The following is a 27,910-nucleotide window of genomic DNA, read 5'->3' on the forward strand; positions in this document are numbered from 1 at the left end:
CAGAACCGAAAAAACAGCCAACACATTGTTTTCTGTAACAGCAAGGTTAGAATGATATAATAAGACCATAGATTGCATAAAATAGATAAAAAAACGTAAAGCGTAGTGAGATGTCATTAATTTGAGTGCGGCTAAAAAAAAAATCGCTGCTAGTAGACAAGATTTGAAGCGTTTGGTCATGTATTAGACGACCTATGAATGTAAAAATTTCTGGATCCGGACAAACAAAAGACCAAATTGATTTAATTGATTACATTCATATGTTGATTGAACCGATTATCTGTTTTGAGTGTAAGCGTAAGTGAGAGAGGCGGGTCAATCTTTACTTGGATACATTTGATTGGCTAGTCAGCCCGCAAGCCCAGGTCACAGAGTCACTAAGCCCCGCCCCTCATTCTCGGACTGCAGTGAAAGGATAACAAATGGAAAGGTTAGCAAGGCTGTCACCCTCCTAATGCTTCGTCTAGAAGTCGAGTCTTGAGGAAGATTGTTTATCATTGTGTGATGAAAATAAAGCACGGAATATCTTGAGGATTGCGGTAAGCAAAGAGCGAACTTGAGCTTGACAGCGCTGAATCGTTGCGTGTAGCTTTAGCTAGCTCGGCGGCAGCAGTAGTCAACATGCGCTCATTTATACAGCAATTAGAGTGTTATTTCGTTTACAGAGAGACAAGAGGGTGAATGTGAGCAGAGAGTTCTTAGTCGATGACTATAACAATACTTGATTATGTGGCAACTGTAGAAAAACGAATGTGATGGCTTCGATACGTCAGCCACGACGACTGTACAAGTGCATGAACTGGTAGTGACCTAAACTTCGTCAAAACCTAAACGTGACGTATGTAGCAGTTAGGCTAGTGTCGGTGTCGCATGTTGGGATACTGTAGTAGAGGGCTTTCAATAACGTTACTCTAAGTCAGAGTTGTTTACCTCCGAAAGTAAGATTCAATACCTGTCCGTCCTGTAGCATAACAAGGTCAAATTATGAGGCTATTCCCGTGATGGGGTCTTGGGTCACAACAAGCTTCTTGAATTCAACATTTTGTCCATTCATTTCAACTAGATTTGACATCATGGCTTCAATCCCTTCACTAAGACGAACTGATTCCGCCAAGGGGGATTTATCTCCCCTGAAACACTTTGTTTTGGCAAAGAAGAAGATAAGTGATGTGTTTGAGCAACTACTGCAGTACGTGAAAGAAAGTTCAGAGTTTGTTGAAGGTGAGAGACTTAATGCCTGAAAAAATTACATCGGATGGTTGAAGGTCATTTTCTTTCTGATTTATTGGAGTTTAATTGTACATGTGTTTGCCCATGTCCTTTCTAGAAACCTGTCAAAATAAAGCTTTGGAGGATATAGCAAGCGAGGACCAGAAGATAGAGATCCAGGCCTATACAGACAAACTGACGGTCATTAAAGAAGTTCTGGCCCGTAGACACATGAAGGTGGCCTTCTTTGGAAGGTAAGTGTTCTATTCATCCCATATTCCATTCTTCTTTAACATAAACACAGTTTTGAATGGCAGGGTTAACCTGGTAATGGGTGTAACCTAATATGCATGACGTACTTTGAAGTATTTTACTTTCACTTTTGTTCCATGAGTGGATTGGAGGCGGACCCGTCTGTGGGTTGTACTCATTTTTTTTGTAAGCCAGAAAAGTTATCTCCACTCTTCTGATATGGAAACATGATACACATTGGTCAATCTGTGCACAACTCGCCTGTTTGCATCATTTGTTTTGGTGTGAGTCTAGCTTATTCAATCTATACCAGAACTGCCTCTTTTAATATGACTCTAATGTTACCAGACTTGGTTTTTCCTTAAACGTAGCATACAGTTAAACAGTGAGATTTAAGGTACCTCGTAAACCAAAGTGCCAAATTGATTTAACGTTTTTTCCAAAACTCCAAAACTCTTTAGTTTCCACACATAAGTGTGTGAGTGCACTTCATGAACCTGTGTTTGGAGAATTACTAGTAGTGTGTTTTCCCTTCCAGGACCAGCAATGGGAAGAGTACGGTGGTGAACGCCATGCTGAGGGACCGCGTGCTGCCCAGCGGCATCGGCCACACCACCAACTGCTTCCTGAGCGTCGAGGGAACCGACGAGGACAAGGCCTACCTCAAGACCGAAGGCTCCGATGAGGAGAAGAGCATCAAGGTGAATTTTCCTTTCTTTGTGTGTAGTGCATTCATCCACTTCTTTCCATTGTAGGGGTTACATATCTTGTAGAGGGGGTCCAAGGTCTAAAGGGGACATTCATTTATGGCCAGAATTACAGATTAACAGATCAGAAAATTTAGGCTGGGCATTTGCTTGAGCTAGGATAATAGTAACTGCCCAGAAACAGACCTAGGAAGTAGAAAAGTATGTCTTCTTCAGTGTCAGGTGTCTGAAACACTGTGAGCTTGTGCAAGGGAGTTTGAGTGCAAGGGAGACGGGGAGGTATTTTGTTCTCCTCATTTTGAACCTGCTGAACTGGCTTGAGTTGGGACGAAAACATGACAGTAAGCCACTATACACAATAACATCCCAGGTTTTGTGTCCAATGCCTTATTTCTGTGGGGGGGGGGATGCCACTCAGTTCTTTAGAGGGAAACACTTGCTTAGCTGAATAAAAGGAGGGAAGGTGGGAAGCATGGTATAATGGCTAGGGTAACTGGGTTCCCTCTGCAGTCTTACTTGGAGGGCTAGCTCCTACCTGCTCAATCATGACATGTATCCGAATTCACTGTAAGTTGTATTGGAAAAATGCATCAACTCAAATGACCAAATAGTAAAACAAAAATACTGATGGGCGAATCTTAATGAACGGCCACATTAATAAAGCGTTGTGCTTTGTGAAGACACGGCGCACGTTATAATGTGACCGTCCTATTGTAGGGCTGCTCGATTATTGAAAAAAAAAAAAACTCTTTGTAATTAATGAAAAAAATAAATAATAATTATAATAAAAAAGAAAAACACGTTTCAACTTGATTATATTAGTTTGGAGATGGTTTGACCCAAATATCAAAATCACGATCAAGGTGTAGGGTAATTGCACAGTCCTAATCTAGTGATGGTGGTCTCCTTCTTTCAGACGGTGAACCAGCTGGCCCACGCCCTCCACATGGACGAGAGTCTGGACGCCGGCTGCCTGGTCCGCGTCTTCTGGCCAAAGACCAAGTGTGCGTTGCTCCGGGACGACCTGGTGCTCGTGGACAGGTAATCCCACTGTCGTTGGGGTTAAGAGACGTTGGAGAATAGAAAGATATCTCCTTAAGTATGAAAAATCGAAGTTGATAATTACACAGTTCGACCAGTAGATATATAAATGGGTCTTTTAATTCAATTCATGGAACATATTAATTATTTGGCTTCCTTGTAGTCGTTATCTGATGGCTGTATCATACCATGATCTCTTTGTTTATATTCTGGGGTTTGGCTAAAATCCTTGACTAATGGCTAGTGCTAACCTTATGGTATTGCAACAGAATACCGTCATCAAAGATTAGCACTGGCTGCTTTGTATGAGCTCAAGCCTTCACTTTGGTTAGCATATTTTTTTATCGTGAGTTCTAAGTTTTTGTTAACCATTTTGGAACCTTTTGAAAATTACTTTTATTTTCATGCTGCCTTTGAAAAAGACATGAAACTAGGTTATTCGAGATTCGGCCCAATGGATTTGGTATTGTCCCTAAAGTTCGATGTCCTAATGCATGGTTTCAGGGTTGATCCACCATTGTCACAGTGTTGACTAAAGGAGACGGCATATAGGGACTACTCTGCAGGCATCCGATTATACTGCTTTCGTTTTCTTGAACACTCGTTGGCATGCAAGACATTAAAACTCCCTGGTGTTTGTCCTGCTCTCACCAGTCAGCAGCCAGTTCAACCTGAATCAAAGTGTATTCTTATGACACATATTTGTGATCTTTCCTTGTCGTCTAATGTTTGTTTGGCACATAATTGAAACGTTTACCTCCGCTCTGCTTCTCAGCCCCGGGACAGATGTTACAACACAGCTGGACAGCTGGATAGACAAGTTCTGCCTGGACGCAGATGTGTTTGTGCTAGTGGCCAACTCCGAGTCCACACTTATGAACACGGTGAGTGGGGAGGATGTCATCGTCGATGGGGCCAAGTTCTGCTTCATGATGATACCCATAAATAGTGCGGGTAATATTGCAGCAACCGCACTCAACAATGGCATAAACAACGGATCTGTTTCATTTTCACCTGCGTCCTGTGAAACCGTTTTATCTGAACCTGACTGTAGTTGCACCCCTGATGTGAGTTTGTGCTGCATCCTGAATGGTGGGACTACTGATCTCCTAAACCAATCATTGGCACCCATATCATGTGTGACCCAAGGCTGTAGGTTCATTCTTGATCTCCTAGGGTTGATCTTTTAAGCAGGCCGGACTCTGGTTGTGTATTCCTTGGACCATTGAGCCATACCTTCCTGTGATACGTAGTGGATTTATCACCCATGCAGTTGAGGCTGAACGTAGCAATACTAGGGATGTGTCGGTCGCGACTGATTCGTTACAACGAACGAATCCCGAACGTGAACGACAAGAACTGGTTCCCCAAAACAAGAAGAACTGGTTCTTTGATTCTTTTTTTTTTAACATAAACCAAACATATGGTCACGTAAATAAAATATACGAACGAACAGAGCTCCGTCTCCCCGCGACTTATATTGATTGAGTCTACAACTTTCTCAAAGATTCAGCCAATGAGAGGTAGCAATGGTGTTGGAATGGCACCTGGGTAAACCAATGACAAGGCGGTACCGTCGAATATGCGCGCTTTCTCTGTCTGACGTATCTTGGGTCATACCATTCGACATATATCCCCCTACATTTTTTCGAAAATAGACTTCACCTCCAGCTGTTTATTGGATAAACGCATTTCCCAATCCCAGGAGTCTTTGCTCCATTCTACGTCAATTTAAGAACAAACAAAGAAATTAAACTGCAGTTCGTATTTTTTATTTATGACCATGCAAGTTCTGTAATGCCTGAACAATGAAGAATTAAATGTAAAGTAAAATAAAATTATAAATGTAAAACCATGAATGAAATATAGAGAGTAAGCAAGTGGTATAAATATTGGTGGGACGTTCGATATACTAAATAGCAGGCATCTCCAAATGGCGGACTGTGGTCTTGACGGTCCTATCCAGACCCATGACCAATTTAATTTTTTTTTTTTTTTATTTTTTTTATATTTTTTAATATGTAATCTGACGTAACGAACGAATCAAAACGACCGAATCAAATAAACGAATCGTTATAGTGAACTGAACTGAAAGAACTAGTTCCCGGAAAAGAATCATTTTGCCCATCCCTAAGCAATACCAATAAAAAAATAATGACGAAAGAAATGTTAACCCATTTTAACCATAACTCTGCAGCCCAAACCCATAGCAACAAAACCACATGGGGTTTCATAGTCCTAATGGCCACGGTCAGTTTGGTTTAAAAAAAGGACCAGGTTGAATAGCCTGTTTACTCCAGCTCTGGTACTACATGGCTCGCTCTGTTATGACACACCGCTCTGGCATCCGGGCTATGAGAGCCAGTGGTCCCAGCCACTCACGGACCTCTGCATCCCTGAGCTCCATGTCCCAGTCACAAGGCTTAAAGGAGCCGGCCATGCATTCCACACAGGGCGGTTGTTTATAGGTCCCCGAATGAACATAGGGAACAGAATGAACGCAGGGTTAGAGTCGATGGATCACCTGCTGATGAAATGTATGTGCAGTGATTATGTGGGTTTATGACCGTGTGTTGTGATGCATTATGTCACACATACCTCTCCCATGAGTATTTGATTTATGTGGCTACACCCATAAATAAATGGACGTTACAGCTACCCAATCAATAACTGTTGGGGAGGCAGTAGCTCAGGAGGCAGAGCGGGTTGATCCGCGGCTCCTCCTCGAGTGTCGAGGTGTCATTGAACATGGCCGCTAACCCTTACTGCTCGCGACCAGCTGGCTGTCGCCTTGAACGGTTGACACCGCCGTCGGTGTGTCAATGTGGGCATGAAAGGGTAGGCAATGTTCGGCAATATTGTAAAGCGCTTTGGGTAGAAATGCTCTATCAATGCAGTCCATTTCCATTGACCACCTGTTGACGCTTGACCCCTGTGTGTCCCTTCAGGAAAAGCACTTCTTCCACAAAGTGAACGAGCGGCTGTCCAAACCCAACATCTTCATCCTCAACAACCGCTGGGACGCCTCGGCCAACGAGCCGGAGTACATGGAGGACGTGAGTGTGGCTCCCGCTCCTGGTCGGGTTCTGGACGTGAAGCCACTTCACCACTTCTGTCGCCAAACATCCGGTCGTCCCATAAGGAGGCCATCCTGTGCCCTTATTAGGGCTGAATGATTAATCGAATTCAAACCGACATTGCGATGTAATAGAATATGCGATTTGCAAATCGCAAAGGCTGCGATTAAAAAAAAATAATATTATGTGCTAATATAAATTCATGCATCAATTCATCTCAACACAAAGGCCTGGCCTAAAGGAAAGAGACGTTTATATGTTGACTGCTTCCAATGTTGTGTTGGTCATACTATAGAATGATTTATGGCTTGTTATAAGGAACACAAGGAACTTTAAAAAGAAAAATCGCATACTAAATCGCAATCGCAAATATCGGTCGAAATAATCGCAATGAGATTATATCCCCAAATCGTTGAGCCCTAGCCCTCGCCCCTCCAGGTCAGGAAGCAGCACACGGACCGCTGCATCAACTTCCTGGTGGAGGAGCTGAAGGTGGTGGACCGCGAGCAGGCGCCCAACCGCATCTTCTTCGTGTCGGCCAAGGAGGTGCTCAACTCCCGCATGCAGCGAGCGCAGGGCATGCCCGAGACCGGTGAGCTTCCCTCGCCCCCCCCCCTCGTCCCGGGAGGGGGGGGGGCTACTAATACTAAAGCACGAAATCCAGAAAAAAATTACGAGATGCTGTTCGAATGAAAAATTGCACGCAGTACAGATGACCTTTTAAGATGGAAAAGGTACAGTATGTAACAAATTGGCTGTGCTAAATCATAAAAATGGCTAGGATATGTCTTGACATAGTAAGGAAACATGCTAAGTCAAAACACTAGCTTTTCCGACAACAGTGATCGATCTTACTGGCAAGCTGTTAGAAGTGTGTATGTGTGTGTGCGGGTGCGTGTTTGTCTGAGAGAGATGTTTGTCATGTCATGTTTGGCAAAGTGATGCAGATTCCGTAGTGAATCACAGTCCAGAGCACTATGAGACAATACGGATCTGAATCACTTTGCCAAGCATGACAGTTGCTCAGAAAAACAGACTGGCTTTACAGCAGCTGAAATGACGATGACACTGTGTTTACACAACACGGGATCTGAGGTCACGTAGTAGTCACCTGTAGTGCAGACTGTCCTCTATGTAGTGCAGGCTACCTACTAACTACTCCGCGGGTTAGATGTCAAATGAGGAGGATATGTGGTGGCGGTGAATAACGATGGACACGTACACAAAACACGATGTACAAAAGATTCACATATCGGTTTACCACATCTATGGGTTAATATGAATGGTAACAGAAACGAGTGGATGGTCAACATGGCCTCGGTTGTCTCTCATTTGCCTGCCGTTGCCGGCAAGGTATTTTACTGCCACTCAAACTGTGTTTATGTAAAGTAAAATCCACATGAAACTGCACTGGCAATGCTTACACACCGTGCTTTGTTTATCAGCATGGTTAAATCCTGAGTGCCATGTCAAACCAAACTAATTCTGATTACCATTCACTATTAGTCATTAGATTGACTCTTTTCTCAAAACAAATGTTGAAGCAGGTCATTAAGGAGCAGTTTGCGGGGCTGAGGCATCATGCTCTAGGCTGCCTCAATGGGGTTTCTACAGGCGCTGTTCTTTATAACGTCATTTGATGTTTACCTCTTTGTGATCTGAAAGAGGAACGGCTAATGGTGTGTGTGTGTGTGTGTGTGTGTCCAACAGGAGGGGCTCTGGCTGAGGGCTTCGAGGAGAGGCTGAAGGAGTTCCAATGCTTTGAGAGGAGGTTTGAGGCAAGTGTGTGTGTGATTGTTTGATTGTGTGTGAGAATCGTTCACATTGTACTACATCTCAATATAGAGGGAGGTTTGAGCATGCAGCTCTCTAACATCCTGGTTTTAACCCCTCGAACCCAGACTCCATTCTTTGTGTGTGTGTGTGTGTGTGTGTGTGTGTGTGTGTGTGTGTGTGTGTGTGTGTGTGTGTGTGTGTGTGTGTGTGTGTGTGTGTGTGTGTGTGTGTGTGTGTGTGTGTGTGTGTGTGTGTGTGTGTGTGTGTGTGTGATTTAGTTATACATATATAATTGTGTGTCAGTGGGTGGTACATTGTTCTTTATGTGGATGTATCTTAACCTCTTCTTTCTCCTCTATCTCTTGTCTTTGAATGTATTCATGTCTCTGGCATTGTCGTTGTCCTAAACCAACTCTCAGAATCAACCTTTGCAGTCAACCACAGTATAACCTTTTGGCGGTGGCCCTGGAACACCACAGCGATAGAGGCTCTGTACTAAAGATAACTAAGCGCCAGAACAGTGCAGAGGCTGCTATGGAACTTCGATGTGCATTAATGCCTCAGCCTGCGTATTCATTGCTGAAGTCTAGATTTACTAAGGCGAGGAGGTGCCTTCCATTCAGTTTAATTTCTCTATTCGTTTTTTTATATCATTTCTTTTAGTCATTTGTATTTTTTCAGTGCATATTTCTTATATTATTCATGTTGACATTGCTCAAATAAGTGTATGACCGACAAAAGCAGTACTACTGTTGATTTTTTTTTTACCTTTTCAGAGCATTGCATCAGTATGTAGCAAAAAGGCAACCTTTGCCTGCATAAAGGGGCCATTATAATGGCTGCAGGTTCCTAAATATATCTCTTAAATCAGTAAAGTCACCCTTACACACACAGCTCCAGCTCCTCATGAATGTACATCGAAACGGTCTGGCAGAAAAGAAATCCCATGATAAATGACATTGCATTCACCTAACCAGTAAACCATAGCTACACATTATGCATGCTCCAAAGTCTTTTTTCACGTTACGTTGTATATCATTGGTTGTATTTCTGTTTCTTTCTATTTTAGTACGTTACAGTTGTTGTCTTTTTCCTTTTCTCTTGCTTTATCCACACGTTGCCGTGACATTACACTGTTGGCCCATGGGGGGAGACAGGACACACACTCTGCTGCAGCCTTTGTTCTCCTCCGCGTTTATCGGAATGATCGCTGCAGCAGCAGGTGGTCTCGTCCGTACTGCGATCGAGCGGCGTTTGTGTTCGCCACGTCGCCACCCACGCGCTCGCTCGCTCGCTCTCCCCGTGGTAATCGTCCCGACAACGTGTGTTTGTTTGTGTGTGTGTGTGTGTATGATGGCCTCGCAGGAGTGTATCTCGCAGTCAGCAGTGAAAACAAAGTTTGAGCAGCACACTATCAGGGCCAAGCAGATCATAGAAACGGTCCAGGGAATCATGGACAGCATCAACATTGAGGCGGCGGAGAAGAGGTGAGTGGACCCCTTCTTTCTCATTGGCCGGCTTTGCCGCCACTCACCCCCGTTTAGGGGGTCAGCGTGCGGCGTGGAGGGGGCTCTGAGGAGGGCTGCCCTTCTATTTCTAGAGAACTGATGAAGACATCTGGTGGAAACACTAAAAAATACCACATTATTTATCTAGGTTATTAATAGTGTAAGCTCTCTGTTGTAGGTGAGCGGAATATAATTCGGGTAGGCTAAAGTAAAGGTGAGACTGGACTGGACAACCTCTGACCAGCTGATCTCTTTGTATCTGTCTGTCTGTCTGTCTGTCTGTCTGTCTGTCTGTCTGTCTATCTGTGTCTGTCTGTCTGTCTGTCTGTCTGTCCAGAGTGGCAGCGCAAGAGGACAGGGAGTACCAGATAGACCGGCTGGATTTCGTAAAGAACCAGCTCAACCTACTGATTGACGACACCAAGAAGAGGATCAAGGCCATCAGCGAGGAGGTGGCGTCCAAGGTCAGGCTGTGTGGTAGGGTGTTGGTACCAGGCTGTGGGCGGGGCTAGATCCCAACATTTCAACCAGTTATAATTCAAGCGTGACACTGAAACCCTCTCGCTCATTTAAATTCCTGTGCTAAATGCAAATGCATCATCACTTCTGATGATGACTGAGATTCCATTCATATTTTTGGGGGGGTTTTGATTGCTCCAGGTGTCCAGTGCCATGGGGGAGGAGATTTGCCGCCTAAACGTGATCATCGACGAGTTCCACGCAGATTTCCATCCTTCCTCCAATGTGCTCAAGATCTACAAGTCGGTTAGTAGCAGCTCCTCAACCTCTCAATTCTTTACAATTAAACGGTGTACAGCTGTGTCATTCTGTCACCAAATGCTCAACATTCCCGATTTTGATCTTAAGAAATTAAATATAAATGACAGAACAGCTGGATACATATTTGTACATTGTTTTCAATTTGAACATTTTCGATTTGAAATTTTTTGTGTTTTTCTTTTACGGCGAAATTTTTAAGTTCTCAGTAAAAAAGTGTGAGAAATGTGAGATAATTTAATTAATATACCATGTTTTCAAACTGAAAAATAATCGTTTGAATAATCGTGATTTCAATATTGAACAAAAATTATCGTGATTATGATATTTTTTTTCGGTAATCAAGCAGCCCTAGATTCTTGTGCCGTTGACCCACTGAAGAAGGGTCGGTTCTCCCTGACTCTGTGTCTCGATCGCCCTTCCCCAGGAGCTCCTGTCCCACGTGGAGGAGGGCATGGGCAAGAACCTGGCCTTCCGCTGCTCCAGTGCCATCAACGCCTCCGTCCTGTCCTACCAGAAGGACATGATAGGTACAAACACGCGCCCGAACCATGGAGCGTCAGTAGCTCTGGGGGTGGAGCGGGTTGGCTGGTAACCGCAAGGTTGCTAGCTCGAACCCCGGCTCCTCCTAGCTGAGTGTCTAGGTGTCCCTGAGCAAGACACCTCACCCTAACTGCTCCCGAAGAGCTGGCTGTCGCCTTGATTGGACGACACCGCCGTCGGTTTGTGAACCTGTGCGTGAATGGGTGAATGTCTGGCAATATTGTAAAGCGATTTGGATAAAAGCGCTCTATAAACGCAGTCCATTTACCATTTACCATGGAGTGTAGCACTGGATCCGTTCAGGGTTCATGTGTGAAGCTGTTAAGAAACGTGAGAGTCCCACTCTTTTTAAATCGATGTCCTATCTATCTTGGTATTCCCTCACGGACCGTCGTTGTTTTGATGGGTTTTGTATTTATAGTTTAGCCCTGTTGCCTGGTGACTATTCAGGCGGTTCTACATCAAAACTTTGCGTGTGCTGGTGAAATAGTCCCTCTGTCTCTACAGCCTTTCTATGGAATACATAAAAAAATGTCTACATATTCATGCAAAGGGTTACAAGTAAAATAAGACATGTTTTGAACCAGGACAGTGAACTAGATCGACCTTACCAGTATGTCGCTCCAGGTAGACTGTGTCATTCGCTTACTGCACTGCTACTTATCCTAGTTTCCTAGTTATTCCGTCCAAAATAGATTCGTAACCATACTTGGTACTTCAAAAGATCCTGTAAAACACTCGACTTTGTAGTGTGTGTGTGTGTGTGTGTGTGTGTGTGTGTGTGTGTGTGTGTGTGTGTGTGTGTGTGTGTGTGTGTGTGTGTGTGTGTGTGTGTGTGTGTGTGTGTGTCTATCTGTGTGTGTGTGTGTCCAGCTATATTTACCCCCTTTAACATTGAGGCCTGGCCCCCCATGCGCTCCAGGCTGAGCACATGTCATGCAGAGACGTACCAGCTGTGGCCGGGAGGAGGATGAGAAGGTGTTACCACACCCTGGGGCTCAGAGATCAGGCTAAGGCTGATCACAACAAACGCCTCATTACTAGGATGCCTTAACGAGAAGCGTATTCTGATTGAGGCATTATCTGGACTGAAACACAAGAAGTTTAAGAAAAACAAGCGTTTGGATGATGTGGGCGTTTAGGGTTTTAAAGTGTGAACTACAAATACATTTGTCAAGATTATTGGCATAAGCTCCTCTATGTCTTCCTTCGTTTCGGTCACGAAAACATGTGTAATTTGTTTAAAGGTGACATATTATACCACCAGGTGTGAGTGTGATTAGCCGTTACAAGCCGTTATGGAAATCGGCCTCTTCTGACATCACAAGTGGGCGTGTCCACCTAGGTGTATGACGGATAGATCAGTCGACCAGCCTACTTAAAATGTATCCACAGCGTCTTTCAGTCCCAGGAGTATTGGGATTTCCAAGTGGGAATTGAACTCCTAACCCTCACGACGTGGTGTTAACGCCGTGCTCTACCCGTGGAGCCAGAAGGGACCGACCGCCGGGACTGACGGCTGTCCCTATCCCCCCCCCGTCTCCCCCCCCCCCCCCCCCCCTCCAGACAACATGCTGCCCCTACTGCCCTCCGTCAGCCAGGGCCAGATCCACATGCTGGTGCCCAGCCGGAAGTTTGACCTGAGCTACGACCTGAACTGCGCCTCGCTCTGCAGCGACTTCCAGGAGAACATCGAGTTCCAGTTCTCGCTGGGCTGGTCGTGCCTCGTCCACCGCTACCTGGGGCCCGCCAACGCACAGAGGGCCCTCAAGCTCATGGACCAGAACTTCCAGGTCGGTTCCAGTCGTCCCCACGCTTCATCCCGTTTGTTAGGATGTAGCGTGGCGCCAAGGGCCTCGAGACAGGAGAGAGAGGGGGGGGGGGGGGGGGAAGAAGCCCATGATTGTGTGGTTCCCATGACAACATCTAACCCCCCCCCTCCCTCTGATCCCCCAGCCAGCGCTGACGGCGGCGACCACGCCCACCTCCGGCCCCCCCGCCCCCTCCAGCGCCGTGGCCCTGCCCGGCCAGGAGACGGCCGTCATGAGCCAGGAGGACCTGATGGTCGCCGTGGCAACCAACCTGGCGTCCATCACCTCCCGCACCTCCGTGAGCGTGCTGGTGGTGGGAGGGGTGGTGAGTTCCCCACCTTTTAAATCGCATCTCCGTATCCCACCGATTTAATGAAGTAGTAGTAGATGGGGTGGCAACACACTCACTCACTCACACTATGACAAGCACTCTGGGTACCTTGAAAGCGGCTATATAAATGCATATGTAAATTCTCTCTCTCTCTTTCTCTCTCTCTCTCTCTCTCTATCTCTCTCTTTCTCTTTCTCTTTCTCTTTCTCTCTTTCTCTCTCTCTCTCTCTCTTCTCTCTCCCCGTCGTCCGTCCCCTCTCAGGTGTTCCGGACGCTGGGCTGGCGGCTGATCGCCTTGTCGGGCGCCATCTACGGCACGCTGTACCTGTACGAGCGGCTCACCTGGACCACGCGGGCCAAGGAGCGCACGCTGAAGCGGCAGTTCGTGGACTACGCCACGGAGAAGCTGCAGCTCATCGTCAGCTTCACCAGCTCCAACTGCAGCCACCAGGTCCAGCAGTGAGTCCCCCCCCCCCCCCCCCCCCACCACACCCACCCCCAAGAGAGTCTTTATCGTCCTCGAGTGGCAATTTGGTTTGCAAACAGGAGTCGACACAGCCCATACACATCATAAAACAAATGAAAAACATGCAACATACAGTAGATGCAGTAAGATTTCATCACGCCTTGTTAAAGTGTGTGCAGTAGCAGCTAGGCCTACAGCTTGTTTAAACACCCAACAGCTAAGGGAACATACAATCTATTTGATTTGGCCCACCTATTGAGTCAACACACCATGAGATGGGCTTTAATCAAGGGGCAGTAGGGAAGACTTGACACTCGTCAAGGGAGAGCACACCCTCCCTAAAGCCATATGCTGCTGCTTACTGGCCGCTTGATTCAATATTTTTCTGCACAGCATCACTTGTACATGCGTTTATATAACAACCCTATTCTGTGATTTTGTTTACTTTTGATTTGATTTGTACAGGACGGTAATAAGAATTAAGTGGAGATAAAGATTTCAAAGAGAGAAAAGCTATAAAGATAAAGCCTAGAAATTAGGGCTGAACGATTTGGCGAAATAATCTAATTGCGATTATTTTTACCAATATTGCGATTGCGATTTAATGTGTGATTTTGATCATTTATTAAGATCCTTATGTTGTATATTTTTCACTAATAAGAAATACATCATTTGCGATTTGCACACCGCGTTCTACTATATCGCAAATTTGATTTGAATTCGATTAATCGTTCAGCCCTACTAGAAATATACAATTAAACGGCCAAAAAGATGATGTAGGCACCGTAGAGGTAGAGACGGAGCAGGGGCTGCCCCTCTCCATCCACGGCGGGGCAGCCGTTCACGTCCCCGACCCCAGTACTGACCCCCCCGGTACCCCCCGTGTCTCCAGGGAGATGGCCACCACCTTCGCCCGCCTCTGCCAGCAGGTGGACCAGACCCAGAAGGAGCTGGAGGCGGAGATCCACCGCCTCACGGCCAACATAGACCAGCTGGAGCACGTCCAGAGCCACTCCAAGACCATGCGGTCAGTGGATGAGTTGTCTGGGGGGGGGGGGGGGGGGCACTTTGCCCACACATGACTTTCCCGTCCACGGTTGTGGGTAGGGGTAGGCTGGGGTCGGGTTGAAAGCTAGAACTGCATTTTGTGTATTGCGGCCATTTTTTTGCTAGAGGTTACCTATTGCAACATGGCTGGTGATGGGCCAATGTCATTTGTATTCCCCGATTTGTAATACTTCCTGTTTCATTTTGTCGACTCTTTTATAAGATAACCTACTACGCAGTGAAAGCTGCTTTGAGGTGCCAGTGAACCAAATCTTGTTTTTTGTTCATATGTCTTCTATGATCTTGAACATAGTTCTCTATGCCATTTTGTCCCTGCAACACTAATATTACAGTAATTAAATATTATTCGACCAACCAGCAAAAAAGTTCCTCAAATCCATGAACCGTAACCATTTGGACACAAGCTCCCTCCTTCCTCGAACTCTCAGCCCAAAACGATTTTCATTATAATCTTAATTATTTTTTTTATTTGTGCCAAAACCTTGTGGTTCACCTTCACTTTAACAAATCTTTTTTCCTCCAGACACAAAGCCACCAAGCTGGAGAGCCAGTTGGAGGACTTCATCACCCAGTATCTGCGCCTCCCTCTGGACTGATACACCTTTCTCTCTCCCGCTCCCTCTCTTTAATATCTCCTGTGGAGTCTTCTTCTCCACCCCGCAAGACCTCGGGCCCGCGCCTCAAACCGTAGCCACTTTTTTGATGTGGCCTGAACCCTAAGTAGCCCGCCCACCCCCACCATCGCTCCACTTCTCCGAAGCCCGAGAAAGGCTCTTACCGTGAGGACAGGCCGTGTTCAACACGTGTAATAAAGGTGTATTCCCTGCCTTCCTTAAGGAATAGATGAAAGGACTAGTGGCAGCTAAACCAATCCCCCAGAAAGACCGCCTTAAAATCTCCGGCAGGATAGTCTTTGGGGGGGCCAATGTTTTACTCCACTCATGTTTTTCTAACTGTGAATTAGAGATTTTTTTTTCCCAGACTAACTTTTCATTAGTATAAACAGTTTGAGTGTGTGTGTATGTATATGTGTGTGTATAAGAGAAGTATATGTAAAAAAAAACTAAATTGGTTGATCTGTTAGATCTATGAATCAGTGTTGGTCTTGCACAGAGTTAAAGTGCATGCAGAATGTGTGAGGTTTTGATGAATCATCAGATACACGGAAGAGAACAAAAAGAGGCATTTTCTTTTTGGGACTCAATCGATACCGTGTAGATAAGTCTTTTGATACTGCCATGCATTTTCTAAAGTCTTGTCGTTTATACCCGTTAGACCAGACATGATTTTTGTGAATGAATGCGTTAACCCTTCTGATTTTCCAGGACGTATTATAAGAAACTGAGTAAATGTTTGAAGAAAATATGGTCTGTTTGTGTGCTTTTGCTTTAAAAGTTTTATTCTTTAATCGTTTGCGTCTTATTTTGAAGCTGAATTGGTCAACTACCAAAATTCACCACAATATTAGGTAAAATAATTTCAATTTGAAAAAAGGTTGAAATAGGCGACATGAAAAAGCCATAGTTTGAAGTTGCTGCAGTGTACTCTACTCAATCTTATTACTTTGTGCAAAAACTGGCACTTTTATTTCTTCAGCCACAAAATGAGGACAGATATTTTGGTTAAAAGCTTTTTTTTTTTTATTGGTTACGATATCAACTCATGGCAACATCAGTATCACCACGCCACTGTACAAATACAAAAACAGAAAACAAAAAAATTGGTGTGAAAAAGACTATAAAAATTATTCCATAACAAGTGATTATATCTTCACACAATAGAACTGTAAGATAATTATCATGGCACCAAGTCCCTGGTTCTCACTGGCTTAAAATACTTAATAAATTAAAAGGGAAAGGAAAAGTGATGCCAAAGGGCAGTGCATTACTCTGTGACGGCCAGGTGAGGTGTTGGAACACATTTTGTGGTGGTGGAATCTTGTATTTTTTGGACATACCCAACAAGTGACAGTTAATGTCAATACTTAAAATAAATTGCGTATGGTAGTGCAAATGTAATCCTCAAAACACTGCCTTGATGGATCTAGAACACAGTAAATAAACACCTGTTTCTTTCAATTTAAAAAAACAACTTGTGGCCCACGTTTGGTAGCCGCAAATGGCAGTTGTAATTACTGTTCAAATATCGGCGGGAATTCTTGATATTAAACTAATCTTTCATAATACTTAACTGATATGAGTGAGTTTTCCAAAATAGATTTGTTTATCAAATAAGGTGCAGTCTGGTATGAATCCTTCAAAACAAATACTGAGCCAAAATTAGACCTACAATGATTCAATATATAAACACCTTTTTTTTTTTATGTGTGAGACAATTGAAGTCCCAACTGCTAATACTGTTGAATTATGCACAGCAAAAAAAACTAAAACGAGATGCTGTCCACTAAATATCTGATTCAGTGACAGTCAACTCTTCTGTCCAGTGGTTAAGGGCTAAGGTGTAGTTTGGATCAGACACGGCTCACCATCAAACCAACATCTGTGTACGGTGGCTTTATTCACTCCCAACAAATGGCATCGCAGTGGTGTGTATGCATTCTTGGCAGAACACTTTTCAAATTAATAATAGTACTGTGGAACCATTAGGATGCACAAAGAGAAAAATTCTAACATTGGTGATAGGCAAATCTATATTTGCGTCAAGCATCTGATTGGGTGCAGAAAAATGATGTTGATACATATTGGGAAAGCTGGCACTTTTGACATAATGGATTATACAAATGAACAAAAAGCAAGTTGTTTGTGTCTTGGGTCGTTCACAGCTCCATGGCGAACGTTGGCACACATGAGGAACTAACGATTCTATGTTATCCGTATGGATTAGTCCCGCCCTCCCTCACCCCATCAACACTGATGGGAAACACATCCTAGGCAACAATAGGAAGTTCTCAGGCTTAAAAAAAAAAAAGTAAAACATACCATCTCATAATGCATTCTCTTGTAAAAAAAAAACAGTTATAAATGAACCTAAAAACCAAAAGGTAAAATAAAATAAAATTACAGTATTTCAGGGGGAGATCCACCGATACTTGATTGAACACTAACAAAGTACTGCGACACGGATGGTAGTACAAGATTTTAAATATTAAAAAGTGATAATACAGCATTCAAAGCATGTGGTGGTGATTTGAAGCATGGGTGTTTAGTGTTCACTAGTATAGGCAGCGTTATGTGCTTGCTGAAGGAAAATGATCGTTCTTTGGACTCTTGGCCCATCTGCCCCTTTGACCCCCTGCGAGAACTAAGCTCTCGTGGCTGGGAATAACACTCTGCTGTACTCGATGCAAGCGTTGGGGTTTGGTTTTGGGGATTTCTTTTTTTTCACTTCGAGCTATCGTAAGGCAGAATGGAGACACAATTTGGGGCCAATCTCTAAAGCACAAATTCTCCTCAGCAGTCACACACATGGCAAGTACAGGCACCGGAAATAGCCAACGGGCAGGTCGAATGAATGTCCATCTGGGAAATCTGGGAAATAAAACATCCAAAATCTTTCAACGGAAACCAAAAAAACGAACAAAAAATGAAATGGCAGAGAAAATATACATATAAAAAAAATTAATCATCAGATACCACTTGTCCCAGTAAATACATCACGTGCTTGATTCTTTACATTGGTACTAAAGTCTAAGTATAACTAGCTATCAGGTGTCCATTTCGGTCTACCGAGTGTTTTTTTTCCTCTTAGAAATACCTTTCTGTTCATTGCATGTTCTTGTTGAAAGACAAATGATAATTTCATGTTAAATACAGATCATCACAAAATAAGTGTTCTTTTTTTGTTATGTTTTTTTTAAATTCATTTTTTTACACACGTGTGGTAGCACTATTGTGGTTTCGGAATCGAGTGTAGGCTCAGACGTTGTCAAGGAAAATGGTTGTTTTTTTTGTTGCCCATCCTTCACGTGAAAGAAAATACAAAAGTCCACCTTGCTGTCAGTTTGAATCTCCGCCCTCTTTTCTCGCCCTGACAAGAAGCAGAAGTCAACTTCGACATCTTCATGAATGATAAACCTCTTGCCTTAAAGCTGTTCAAACTGATTGAAAAGTACATAACACATCGCGGCAAAAAGACAGCATTGCTTTTTTCATTTTTTTTTTTACCAACCCTTCCACCCCTTCCCCTCCTATGGTCGACATGTTGGAAGAAACCCAGACCCTTGTGAGACCTGATTGGCTCTTGTATCTTAAAGGGCCCGTGTGTGTGGGCCTGGACAACAAGTCCCGCCCCTTTTCTAGAGCAATCCGGGGAGTCACCCAGTCCTGTTGAGCAGTGGGTGACCGAAAGGCCACTAGAACATTTGGAAATCCCTGTGTCTATGATTTGAGGCCCGATATTCAGCGCCATTATAGTACCGTTGCTAAAATACAGGAGTACTCCACAGACTGCAGCCTACAAGTCGACCAGCTTCACTACTTTTTGTTGTACTTTTGTTGTACCCGACTAGAAAACGATTACTCATAAGATAAACGGCGGCTGTTGGCTCTGGAGAGTGGCGTTTCCACGCTGTCGGGAAAAGGAAAACCGACACCTGTCCTAAAACGTCGGTCAGTTATGTAAATTAAAAAAAAGAAAAGCATTACAATCACAGCTATCATCCATCATAACAATACTTTTTAGTTAAAGGGTGTGTGTGTGTAGGACCAGTACCGGTTACCGTCACACGCACGCACACATACACACACACATACGCACACGGACACATGCATGCATGAACATGTACACAATAGTGTATGGAAATAATAACAAAAATAAAACACTTAAATTCAAAGAAGTTCTACAAACCGGATTCTAATTGTTCCTGCTTTGTTTAAGCCATAGCTCGCCAGGCGCTCTTCTGAGAAACACGCTTTCGGAAAGTCTCAAAGTGTCAGATTTACAACATCTTTCTGAAATACTTTTTTCGTATAGACCCATGGTGCTTTAATGCACCAGGCCCCGAGCGACTGGTCCCCATTAGAGGCGTTAAACAAACACAGCCACCATTAAAGACAGGTTTGGTATGATCAGGTGTGGTACTGGGAATTATATTTACATTGAAAAAGAAAAACTGTGAAGCGACTCCCCTTCCCGCACAAAAAAGCAAAACAAAACTTGATAGGGCTGGAAATAAACTACAAAATCATATACATACACATTATATGTGCATATATGATGCATATATACACACACATAATGATATACATATATATACTGTATTTATATATATATATTTACATTGGACGCACACACACACACTGCCCTCTAGTCTGACGGTAACCACGGTAACACAGCTCATCGTAAACCATGCACTTTTTGCCCCACATCTTTCTGCAACCCCTTCTACTTTTCTACGTTTCACCCTCCTCTCTCTCCCTCTCTCTCTCCCTCCCTCTCTCTCTCTCTCTCTCTCTCTCGCTGGGCCACTACTGAAATTGTGAGGGTGTTTTTAAGTGTGGTTTAAAAAAGAAAAAAAACACACAAAAGAGAAGTCAATTGGAAAAGGTGGAAAGAGTTTGTGGGCAGGAGCGCACAGGCTGAGAGGGGTGCTTCAGAGGGTGGAGGGTGGAGGGGGGGGGGGGTTTAAGTGGGACAACTAGACTTCACACAGTGTTCACCTCTGAGGGGTGTGGGTGGGGGGGGGGGGGGGGTGCGAGGACAGGGCAGGGGTGGTGGGGGGGGGGGGGGGGGTGTCGGGTGGTGGGGGGGGGGGGGGGGGGGGTCGGGTGGTGGTGGGGGGGGGGGGGGGGGGGGGGGAAGGGTGGTGGTGGGGGGGGGGGGGGGGACGTCGGGATGGAGCGATTTACAGGCGAGGAAGAGAGAATGGATGTGTGTTTTCTTCTTTGTTTCCGGTCTCAGTTCCAGATTCGGAGGAAACTGTCCCAGGAGCCGGTGGCCACCGCCATGCCGTCGTCGGTCACACCTAAACAGCTCACCCTGTTGTCGTGTCCGGCCAACACACCTGGGGACACACACACACACACACACACACACACACACACACACACACACACACACACACACACACACACACACACACACACACACACACACACACACACACACACACACACACTTTAACGGTGATGCAGATCAACGGCGCTACGTAGGGGTCGTCATTACAAACGCCCCCCAATTTTTTTTTAATAATCGAGAGAATCGACTGTGCCAAGATTCTCCCGTTTGTATCGTTTATTAAGCCTTTGATACAGTCCTTTGGATTGGACATGCACACTAAGCTTGTAGATTGGCTTCCAATCCCAGAGAAATTAGCAAAAATTCACTCAACCAAACCAATAGGATACCTGCAAAAAATACCATAATGAACATCAGTGAGGCTGTTGACTCCCTCCTCTCTCCCCCACTCCTACTCCTAACCCAACAGAATGCCTGACCTACATACTAGGATAACTCACCCTAAACCCAACCAAACTCTCGCTCTCTCTCCCACCCTATTTCCATCTCCCGCCTTTTTCAGGTTCATTTTCTTTCACACAGACACAGACAGACACAGGCACAGGCACAGAGAGAGAAAGAGACACAGAGAAAGAGGCACACACAGAGACAGCGACCCACACAGAGACAGAGACACAGAGACCCACAGACACACGGACAGAGAAAGAGACAGAGAAAGAGACACACACAGAGACAGAGCCACAGAGACCCACACAGAGACCCACAGACACACAGCCACAGAGACCCACACAGAGACCCACAGACACACGGACAGAGAAAGAGACATCCACCGACCTGCGCGCTCCGCCTTCAGCGTGTCCCACACGTTGCAGTTGAAGTCGTCGTAGCCGGCGAGCAGCAGGCGGCCGCTCTTGGAGAAGGCCACGGAGGTGATGCCGCAGATGATGTTGTCGTGGCTGTACATCATCAGCTCCTGGTCGGCGCGCAGGTCAAACAGCCGGCAGGTGGCGTCGTCCGAGCCCGTGCAGAAGGCGTTCCCGTTGGGGAAGAACTATGGGGAGAGGGAGGGGGATAGGGAGGAGGAGGACCAATCGGATCAGATCAGTAAAAGGCACTACTGGGCTTTTAGAACTTGAATGCAAAGTATCGCGTTTAGATATTAAACACCCAGGACCATATATATATATATGACCTCTCAAATGTCCATGAGTACTCTTTTCCTTTGGATAACCTGATTAACTACCACATGCTTGCATGGTCCAATTCAGTTTCTCTTTACTCTCTCTTTTTAAAAACTGATTTCTGTAACTCCAATGTTGATTGGGTGCTTTGCTCATTGTTAGCCAGACTCTTTGGATGAAGGCGTCCAATGAGGTTTAGCGTACCATCGCAACACCATGGCTATCTTCTGCCGGCCCTTAAACCCCCCCTGACTCACGCAGACGGCATTGATGTCGGACACGTGGCCGGTGAAGGACTGCCTGCACATGCCGTCCCGGACGTCCCACAGCTTGGAGGACGCGTCGCACGCCCCCGACACGAAGGTCCTGAAGTCGGGGCTCAGGGACAGGCTCATCACGTCCCCCGTGTGGCCCGTGAAGACGGTCGCCTGCTGGCCCGTCTCGATGTCCCACAATGCACTGCACAAGACATGGGAGGGGAAAATAAGGCCCAAGGGTCAGCTAGATATGGGGGTGATGCACGAAGGAAATAGAGACACACACACACACACAAGAGAGAAATAGAGAGACACACACACGAGAGAGAGAGAGAGAGAAGAGAAGAGAAGAGAAGAGAAGAGAAGAGAAGAGAAGAGAAGAGAAGAGAGAGAGAGAGAGAGAGAGAGAGAGAGAGAGAGAGAGAGAGAGAGAGAGAGAGAGAGAGATATGGAGAGACAGAGACAGAGAGAGAGAGACACACACAGAGAGAGAGAGAGAGACAGAGACAGAGAGACAGAGAGACAGAGAGAGAGACACACACAGAGAGACACACAGAGAGAGAGAATGCAGGAGATGGAGGAGGAGCAGGAGGTGGACTCACCAGGTGGTGTCTCCAGAGCTGGTCACAATCTGGTTGTCGTCCAGGAAACGGCAGCAGGACAGGTACCCTAGATGCAGAAAAAGGGGGGAGCGCATTGTCAGAGTAAGCCACAACTGCTCATGCCACGCTGGCCAGGTGCCAACAGGAGTCCCCGGTTGTACTGGTCAAGAACCAATTTTGAATGGGTACACAAAAAATAAGAAGAATCCCCGAAACGTATCAGGATTTTACCGTTTTCTCGGTAGGTTTTACAATAGTTACGTCCCAAAAACAAAATTATATGGAATCAACTTGCTATTGGATGTTGCCACTCTGCCATTACAACCACTTCTGCTAGATGGTGCTATTGTGCACACTGTCAGTTTCCATTTTGTCTCGCTCTGCGGCCGGTACAAAAACAAGGGAATATATCACATTCAGGTGCATGGAAGTCTCAAAGGAAGTGTGAAATACGCAGGGAGACACAGTGTCACGCAAACACCAGCTAGTGAGTTCGTGTCATGTGTGAAGAAATACCAAATTAACTGCTTAGTCAAGAAAAGAACTTCCTCAGTCAAGTCAGGTCAATTTAATTTGTATAGCCTTTAATGCTAATGTTACAGTGGGCTTCACAGGCCAACATTTAAATGTAGAGAAAAGCTCTTTATCAAACACTGCTATTCATTAAGGCAATATCATTTGTAAATAACATTTGTAAAATAACATAATATGATATATATTCATTCAAAATCACAACATATTTCATCTCGTGAAAACTCTTAGAAATAATAATACTAAAACTCAGCAAAAAAACATGCTTCTCTGGACTCATGGTTATTCTAGATCAGCAATATACCATCCCATCACCAGGGGGGGTGAGGAGGGGGTGGGCGGGGTTACTTCAAGTACAAGCAATACACTCAGAGTACTGTGAATACAATTATCAAAAAAAGTTTCATTTAAATTATGAATAAAACATTAATAATTTAACAGCAAGGTCTCCTTCTGATTAACAATTAATACCTTATCTTTAATATCACAATCCAAACCACAGCCATTATGCCAAGGCATATGGAGAACGGATATTCAAGGTGTCAGGTCCATAGAAAAGACATGGCCAACTGGTTTTACGACTCACTCGTCACTCGCCGATGAACAGAGCTAAGCAGGAAGTGCACAAAGATTCAGAGATATTTTTTCACAAAATCTTCAGTTCTGATATCACTCTATAAACAGGGCGCAGGTAAACCTCGGCTATTTATTTCACTGTGAAAATTGAGCGAACAATGCCCCCCACCCAACGATACGACCGCATTCGTTGATTGCTATCATCCAAAAGTAGGCCGGCAAAATGGCACCGCCTCGCGTCAGTACCGGGCTATCTGCGAGCACTGCTGGCTGTGACGCTGCCAACCAATCCTAACCTTTAGTTTGAGCGAAGCCCCGCCTACCTGTGTGTCCGGGCAGCTCTCGGGTGACCCGCACGTTGCCCTCCCGGGTCTTCAGGCTGTAGATGGAGCAGATGTTGTCCAGCCCTCCGCACGCAACATAGTTTCCCGAGGGGGCGTAGGCGCACGTCATCACCCAGGAAGAACGCAGCGGGATGGCGTGCATCTGGGGAGGGGGAGAGAGACAGAGAGAGACAGAGAAAGACAGAGACACAGAGACACAGAGACACAGAGAGAGAGAGAGAGAGAGAGAGAGAGAGAGAGAGAGAGGAGAGAGAGAGAGAGAGAGAGAGAGAGAGAGAGAGAGAGAGAGAGAGAGAGAGAGAGAGAGAGAGAGAGAGAGAGAGAGAGAGAGAGAGAGAGAGAGAGAGAGAGACACAGAGAAAGACGGAGAGAAAGAGAGAGAGACAGACAGACAGACAGACAGAAAGGGAAAAAGAGCAAGTGAGAGAGCGAGAGGGGGAGAGAGAGATAAAGAGAGTTTTGAACTCGCGCCAGCTTTGACTGTATGCTTTGATTGTGGTCAGCCTGGCTTTGGATGAAAGCATTTGCTAAATGACAAAAGGTAAAGTAAGAGGCGTATTGGGGGAGTCACGGGTGGGCGGGGGCTTTTTGATAACATAGTGCGTCACTCGTTCTGATTGCCCTTCAAGTTGAGATGATGCGTTTGCTGATTCTGGTTACGCAGACAAACAATTCCCTTCCAAACCCTGTGGGCCACGATACACGAGCCATGGAACCGCAGTTCGTACGATACAACACAAACGAGGGATTAAACCCAGGGTTTGATAGCCCCACCTTCTGCCACAGAGAGGGGGTTTGCCCTCGATGAACTGAAGGTAATGATGAAGGTATATTACTATTTAAGTCAACAGTGATCTCCTGAATACAAGTCTGGGCTCTCACCTTGTTTGTTGTGTAGCTGTCCCAAATGATGAGCTTTCCATCCTGGGATGCACTTACCAGTAACCTAGATAGAATACAAAAAAAGAAGACGGCCCATTATTTATTATTTAGAACATTTCGGGAGGCAGTGGCAGAGCACTCACAGGCAGAATAATCCATGACCACATGCATCTACGCACAAAGGGAAGCAATGGGGGTCAGGTGCCGGGGAAACCGCTCGGTGAACAAGTGGAGTGTTCGGGTGCCTAAAACCATATCATCGTTTGCTTTTTTTCTATCATGGGACGTGAGCTATAGCGCTATTTTTTTTCTATTTTCTCGCCTCCTTCCTTCGCCTTCCCTCCCTAATCCTCCCCCCCCCTTCCTCCCGCCTTTGACTCTCACTTCCTCTCCTGGCGGGGACGCCTTTTCGTGCCACAGGCATCCAGGGGAGCTCCCACTTTGAATGTGCCAACCCATGCAATATTCATCAGGCCTGGTTATGCGACGAGCTCTCTGCAGTCCAAAGGGGGTCGGGGGAGGGGGGAGGGGGGAGGGGGGAGGGGGGGAGGGGGGAGGGGGGAGGGGGGAGGGGGGGAGGGGGAGGGGTAGGCAGGGTGGGGCGAGGAAGCCAACCGAGAGGAAGGGGCAGGAAACGGATGAAATAAACAGCAGTGTAGCGCGCAACAATAAAAAGGGGTAGAGAAGAGAGCAGAGAAACAACAACAACAACAACAACAACAGGAACTAAGACTTATAATAGAAAATGGGAACGGAAATAAAGACGGCCAGAAGAGAAACAGGGAGGCCCGGGAAAGGGGGGCATGTTTAACAAGGCTATGTTTAAAAAGGCGGTGACGGAGGTGTGGGTGTGACACTGTGTGTGTGTGTGTGCTCCGGGACTGCAAAGCCACACAGGGCAGGACAGTAGCAGAAGATATTCGATTTAGCAACTCCTTTATCCCTTGTTCTACTCTCTCTCTGTCTGTCTGTCTATCTCTCTCTCTCTTCCTGCCTCCCCCCTCCCTCCCCTCTCCTTCGATGGCTTGCGTGTTTCCATGTCCCCGGGGACAGGAAGTGAGTCTTACAGCGCTCCGCGTCCATCTGCAGCAGCCAGAGAGCTAAGTGAGAGAGAGGGGAGCGTCTCCTGTGCTCAAATGTCAACCGCTGTATACAAAATAAACACAGGCTGTTTAGGGCCTCCTGTGGGCCGGCCCTGGCACGTACGCACACACATGCACGCACACACACGCACACACACACACACACACGCAGACACACGCAGACACACTTTTGATGACAGATCAAGGATGCCTAATTAACCTATGCATAATCACTGAAATGCTGTATCATTAATCAGCAATTAAACCTCTGAAGGACTCCCTTTCCCACAACCTTGGTCTTTACAACTAGAAGCATTAGCTCATTCTTTTTGAAGGATCTACGATTTACAATCAAACTGAAATAATCCTGTTCTTTGGTGCAGACTAGAGATTGTGCAGCCGTTGTCTAGTGCACTGCATGCTTTACTTAACCTCCCATGATGGGACACGTTGATAGAAAATATGACATTTTTTATCAATTCTCAGTGCTTGCTGGGAACATCCTCAGCAGAAGAAGCAGTTTGTAAGTACTCAGGACACCAGTCCACCCGAGGGGCCATTGGTTTAGGCTCCAGGGATTTTTGAGCGGAAATGAACCACATAATGGTCCAAATGATTCACCACACTTTAAAAGACAACCTCCGTCTTCAAGGTAGAAAGAGGGAGAATAAATTTCAGAACATTCCAAGGTGGACGTCAATCTTACAAACTGCATCTTTCAGGAGAAGACCCCACAAACTAGGGTGACCGCCATTGTCTTTAGTGCAAACATCAGGACTTGGGTTGTTTGGTGTGTTTTGGAGAGGAGGGAAGGGGGGGGGGGGGGGGGGGGGGGGGGGGGGGGGTGTATTAGTGCCAGTGACAGAAATAGTAGTGGGAGTGGCAGAAGTACTAGTCCTAAAAGGTGGTATTAGTCATATTAGTAGGGTAACAGTAGTAGTAGCGCAAAAGGCCCCACACCTGGGGCTTCCGTCACTTTTCCCAAGCGAATTGCATCGGGAGACAGACAGATAGAGACAGGTGGACAGAGAGATACATAGTGATAGAAACAATAGATTACACAGAGAAATGACCATGTCAAATACACCTGCACGCACAACTCCATAATGTTAGCTGTTGTCCCACTGTAGTGAGCGCACAATTATCCGCATCGTCCAGAGTACAGTCCTTGGCATTTAGTAGAAGTACAATCCTGTTCATTGTTTAGTCTCATATTGTGGCTCACAATACCATCACACTGAAGATGTGGATGTTAATGTCACGCAAGGAAAGCACTTCGCTATGGATCTCGCTTTCCTTCAATGTGGTAGATATGGACATTAAAAAAAATACTTTTTCTTATGTGCCCGATAGGTAATAGCTGTACATTCTTTGTTGTACCTCCCCGACACTTCTACCTATACTGGGGAATGTCTTCTAAGGTCAGACAGGTAATTTAACGGACTACTATAGTACGATGGTGGTGATGGAGGCTCTGCCATCATACCTACAGTCAATACCTCCCCCAGTGTAACACAATGGCCTGATCTCCTGATTTTTATATACCGTAATCTATCCGAGTGGTTAGCATTAGCGGTGAACATTACCATTCGTCACTATGGTGGGTGTGTGTGTGTGTGTGTGGGGGTGAGGGAGGGGGGCTCCTACCTGGAGTCGCTTCCCCAGTGCATTGCATAGATCTTAGCCAGGTGGCCCCTGAGCGTTCGACGGGTCCTCATCTGTATCCGGCCCACCGAGTCTAGACCAGCTGTGATCTGCCAAAAACACAGGAAGCCGCGTCAGACTGTGGGTTCCCCACACACACACACACACACACACACACACACACACACACACACACACACACACACACACACACACACACACACACCACACACACACACACACACACACACACACACACACACACACACACACACACACACACACACACACTAGGGTTGAGGGGTTAACACTAGGATGTTGCAGAGCTG

General features: G+C 45.7%; 2 protein-coding genes across 4 annotated transcripts; one reads left to right on the plus strand and one right to left on the minus strand.

The window, feature by feature from the left end:
• Positions 1-333: 333 nt before the first annotated feature.
• mfn1b (mitofusin 1b) lies at positions 334-18,642 on the plus strand. Of its 2 annotated transcripts, none has more exons than XM_060067346.1 (18): positions 334-430; positions 1,064-1,221; positions 1,328-1,463; positions 2,000-2,162; positions 3,085-3,209; positions 3,985-4,093; positions 6,158-6,265; positions 6,725-6,878; positions 7,997-8,064; positions 9,428-9,549; positions 9,908-10,034; positions 10,231-10,335; positions 10,775-10,877; positions 12,457-12,683; positions 12,847-13,026; positions 13,295-13,491; positions 14,391-14,525; positions 15,090-18,642. In XM_060067346.1, exons 1-18 carry the CDS (start codon positions 423-425, stop codon positions 15,160-15,162), a joined length of 2,298 nt encoding a protein of 765 aa, XP_059923329.1. In that variant the 5' UTR covers positions 334-422; the 3' UTR covers positions 15,163-18,642. The 2 variants fall into 2 exon arrangements, with proteins under 2 accessions (XP_059923329.1, XP_059923330.1); XM_060067347.1 differs by having other exon boundaries at positions 370-539.
• On the minus strand, positions 17,065-27,743 carry LOC132469404 (guanine nucleotide-binding protein subunit beta-4). Of its 2 annotated transcripts, XM_060067374.1 has the most exons (8): positions 27,585-27,735; positions 26,898-26,912; positions 24,856-24,919; positions 23,953-24,115; positions 22,523-22,589; positions 21,921-22,122; positions 21,317-21,533; positions 17,065-20,528 (listed from the first exon to the last, which is right to left on the minus strand). In XM_060067374.1, the coding sequence occupies exons 1-8, from the start codon at positions 27,653-27,655 to the stop codon at positions 20,422-20,424; spliced, it is 906 nt and encodes a 301-aa protein (XP_059923357.1). In that variant the 5' UTR covers positions 27,656-27,735; the 3' UTR covers positions 17,065-20,421. The 2 variants fall into 2 exon arrangements, with proteins under 2 accessions (XP_059923357.1, XP_059923358.1); XM_060067375.1 differs by lacking the exon at positions 26,898-26,912 and having other exon boundaries at positions 27,585-27,743.
• Positions 27,744-27,910: the final 167 nt, after the last annotated feature.

The sequence above is a fragment of the Gadus macrocephalus genome, chromosome 12, assembly GCF_031168955.1.
Source record: "Gadus macrocephalus chromosome 12, ASM3116895v1".
Classification (NCBI taxonomy): Eukaryota; Metazoa; Chordata; class Actinopteri; order Gadiformes; family Gadidae; genus Gadus; species Gadus macrocephalus.